At 50.6% G+C, this 2,805-nt stretch overlaps 1 protein-coding gene across 1 annotated transcript; it reads right to left on the reverse strand.

The window, feature by feature from the left end:
* Positions 1-332: 332 nt before the first annotated feature.
* On the reverse strand, positions 333-2,533 carry FOXI2 (forkhead box I2). Its single transcript, XM_048857722.2, has 2 exons — positions 1,936-2,533; positions 333-1,466 (listed from the first exon to the last, which is right to left on the reverse strand). The coding sequence occupies exons 1-2, from the start codon at positions 2,531-2,533 to the stop codon at positions 919-921; spliced, it is 1,146 nt and encodes a 381-aa protein (XP_048713679.2). The 3' UTR covers positions 333-918.
* Between the last annotated feature and the right edge of the window lie 272 nt (positions 2,534-2,805).

Raw genomic sequence — 2,805 nt, forward strand, 5'->3', positions numbered from 1 at the left:
ACTGGCTTCAATTCTGTGTTAAATTCCCAGTGAGAATTATTTGTAGTCATTATTTTAGTTTAAGAAGGCACCCGTTTGTTTAAACCAAACTCGTGTTATGCTGTTAAAGTCTGGAGAAGAATAAAATGGATACCATGCATATAGTGTGTCCAATATCTCAATTATACCAAGCTGAAAGAGCCTCTTTTTGGTATTGCCAACATTAGCATTCCGGGACTGGTGCCCCTCAGACTGAAAAATATACCGTGTATACAGAACAATGACAGTTTGAAACCCCGAAGTCATTTTCTAAACGGAAAAACCTGAAAGAACAAATAAACCTCATTGTCGTCTGTCAGGAAAAGCCATTTTAATTTTAAGTATTAGATGGAAAAATGTTATAATTCCATAAAACGTAGAAAAGAAGAAAATAGTTTTGCATCGCGTTAGAATTAAAAAAAAAAACAAACACACGATTGGGAAGCTTTTTGTTACCTAGATTGCAGAGATCAGCAGCACATTACATGGGAATGTCACCTCTAGGCGCTCTCACCTCGATTTTCAAAAAAGGGTTACTTTATTCTAACAGCTGTACAGAGCCATTATATATAATGTATATATTACAAAAATATTCCTATCTTGTGTATTAGTGCATTTTGTTAAGGTCAGTCGTCTTGATCTGTATGCATAGCATCAATACTGTAAACAAACTACTGGATGGGATTCTGGGTGTGGGGACACCTCAGTCAAATGGAGTCTATAGACATTTAATTCGTGTGTGGGTGTGTCTCTGTGTGGGTGTGTGTGTGTTCGTTCTAAGGCACAATAACACAGTGTCCAAAACTAACAAGAAACTATTTTGGGTACCATGGTATGTACAAACTTCTAGGCACAGAACATGGCTTCTGTGATTTGCACCGAAGTTATTCCACAGTCAGTTCAAACTTCTGTCCCGTCCCTGCTGTAAATCCGATGATTGACGCTGAAGCTGTTAATGAGCCCACTTGGCTGGCCGCTGGCACAGCCGTTCATTCTCGAGTGGGCCAGGGGACTCAGTTCGGAGTTCTCAGTGCCGCTGCTGGAAGCGGAGCAGGAATTCGGAGCAGGCACATCTTGCCTCCCGGCTGAAAACTCGCCCGCCAGCCCTCCCGAGAGCTGCCTCGCGAAGGCCTGGTTCCCATGGACAATGGCTTGCATGTTGGAGGCAAAGCTGGAGAAACACGGGCTCCGCTGGAGCGCCGGCGTGGGGGAGGATTTGGGCCGGCTCCCGGCGGCGGGAGAGTGCTGCGGTGCAGGGGAGCCCAGGCCCACCAGGCCGGAGGAGTCTGGAGACTTCAAGGCACCGCCGCTCTTGTCTTCCGCTTTGTCGGGCGCTCCCGGGGCGCTGGACCCATGAGCCTCCGACCGCCTTTTCCTCTTCCTTCGAAAATTGCCGTTGTCGAACATTTTCTCGCAGTTCGGGTCTAGGGTCCAGTAATTGCCTTTCCCTGTGAATAAATGAACAGCACATGGGCTCAGGGGATGGGGGTACAGCTGGGCCAGGGCTTTGTCCCGTTAGTCAATACCTGACTGGTCAAAGCTTCACAGGGCAGAAGAGCAGAATACTGCCGGGGCAGTCGCCAGTCCCCTGCCCCCTGGCGACAGCGACCTTTGCAATGGTTAACCGACGTGTAACTAGCCCCCCGCCTCCCAACACAAGCTGCTATTTGCGTTTACAGCCAGCGTGCTAATAATGTTAAACAGGCCCAAAGTTTAGCATCCAAAAGCGTCTCTACTCACCCTTCAGTGAGCTCCGCTGTTATTTCAACCCTTGATAAATAATACTCGCATTTTACACTGGGGGCCTGGGAGCTGGTCCCCCGCAAATGCCAGCGTGGGTGTGACCTTAGTCCCTTGGCGACGCGGTACCTGTATGCAACGTGCTCCCACTCAGGAGAAGAATGGGGGTTTCCTTACCTGGATCGTCTTCATCCCTGGGCACTTTCTTAAAGCAGTCGTTGAGGGACAGGTTGTGCCTGATGGAGTTCTGCCAGCCAGCTTTGCTCTTCTTGTAAAAAGGGAAGTTTTCGGCCACGTACTGGTAAATCTGACTCAAGGTCAACTTCTTCTCCGGAGCGTTTTGGATGGCCATCGCTATCAGAGCCGAGTAGGAGTAGGGGGGCCTCACCATTTTAAAAAACTCCTGCTGGCTGGAGAGAGACAACCAGCTGAGATCTGCCCCTGCAAAGCCTGAGGCAGGGGCCAGGAACTGTCTCTGACTGGTCCCATAACCTGAGGGGATGAAAGAAGCCCCATTATTCCCAGAGAGATAAGGAGACGCGTTGATGGCAGGTCCATTGATCCAGAGGTAGGGGTTCGCTGCTGGGGGGCTATATTCGCTCAGCCCATAGCCTGCTGGATGAGCTGATGGCCTCTGTGGGTGGTGATGGTGGTGCAGGTTTTGCGGGTACATTAGGTTATCACAGTACACCGCCATGTCCAGTAAATCCTGTGCATTGGGATGCTGGAGGGGGGCCGACTGTGGATTTGCGGGCTGCTGCCCAAAAGAGTTCATAATCCCCTGTGATCGGTGGAGTTTGAAGGACTGGAGCACAGATCATCAGCCCTGGATGTCTCGGACTACTGAGCTCCCAGGCACTAGGGAAAGGCATTTAAATAATGGCCTGGGGTAGACTCAGGCTGCAGGCGACCTCAAACCAGAGAGCAAATAGCAGAAACAGGCTGGAGCAGGGGGCAGCACCGCCCATTCGCCACTCCACCTCCACTCAACCAACGGGCTGCCCCACCTACCCTGGGCACAGCCTCTCCGCACCCTCTGCCCAACCC

This window comes from Caretta caretta, chromosome 7 (assembly GCF_965140235.1).
Source record: "Caretta caretta isolate rCarCar2 chromosome 7, rCarCar1.hap1, whole genome shotgun sequence".
Taxonomy (NCBI): Eukaryota; Metazoa; Chordata; order Testudines; family Cheloniidae; genus Caretta; species Caretta caretta.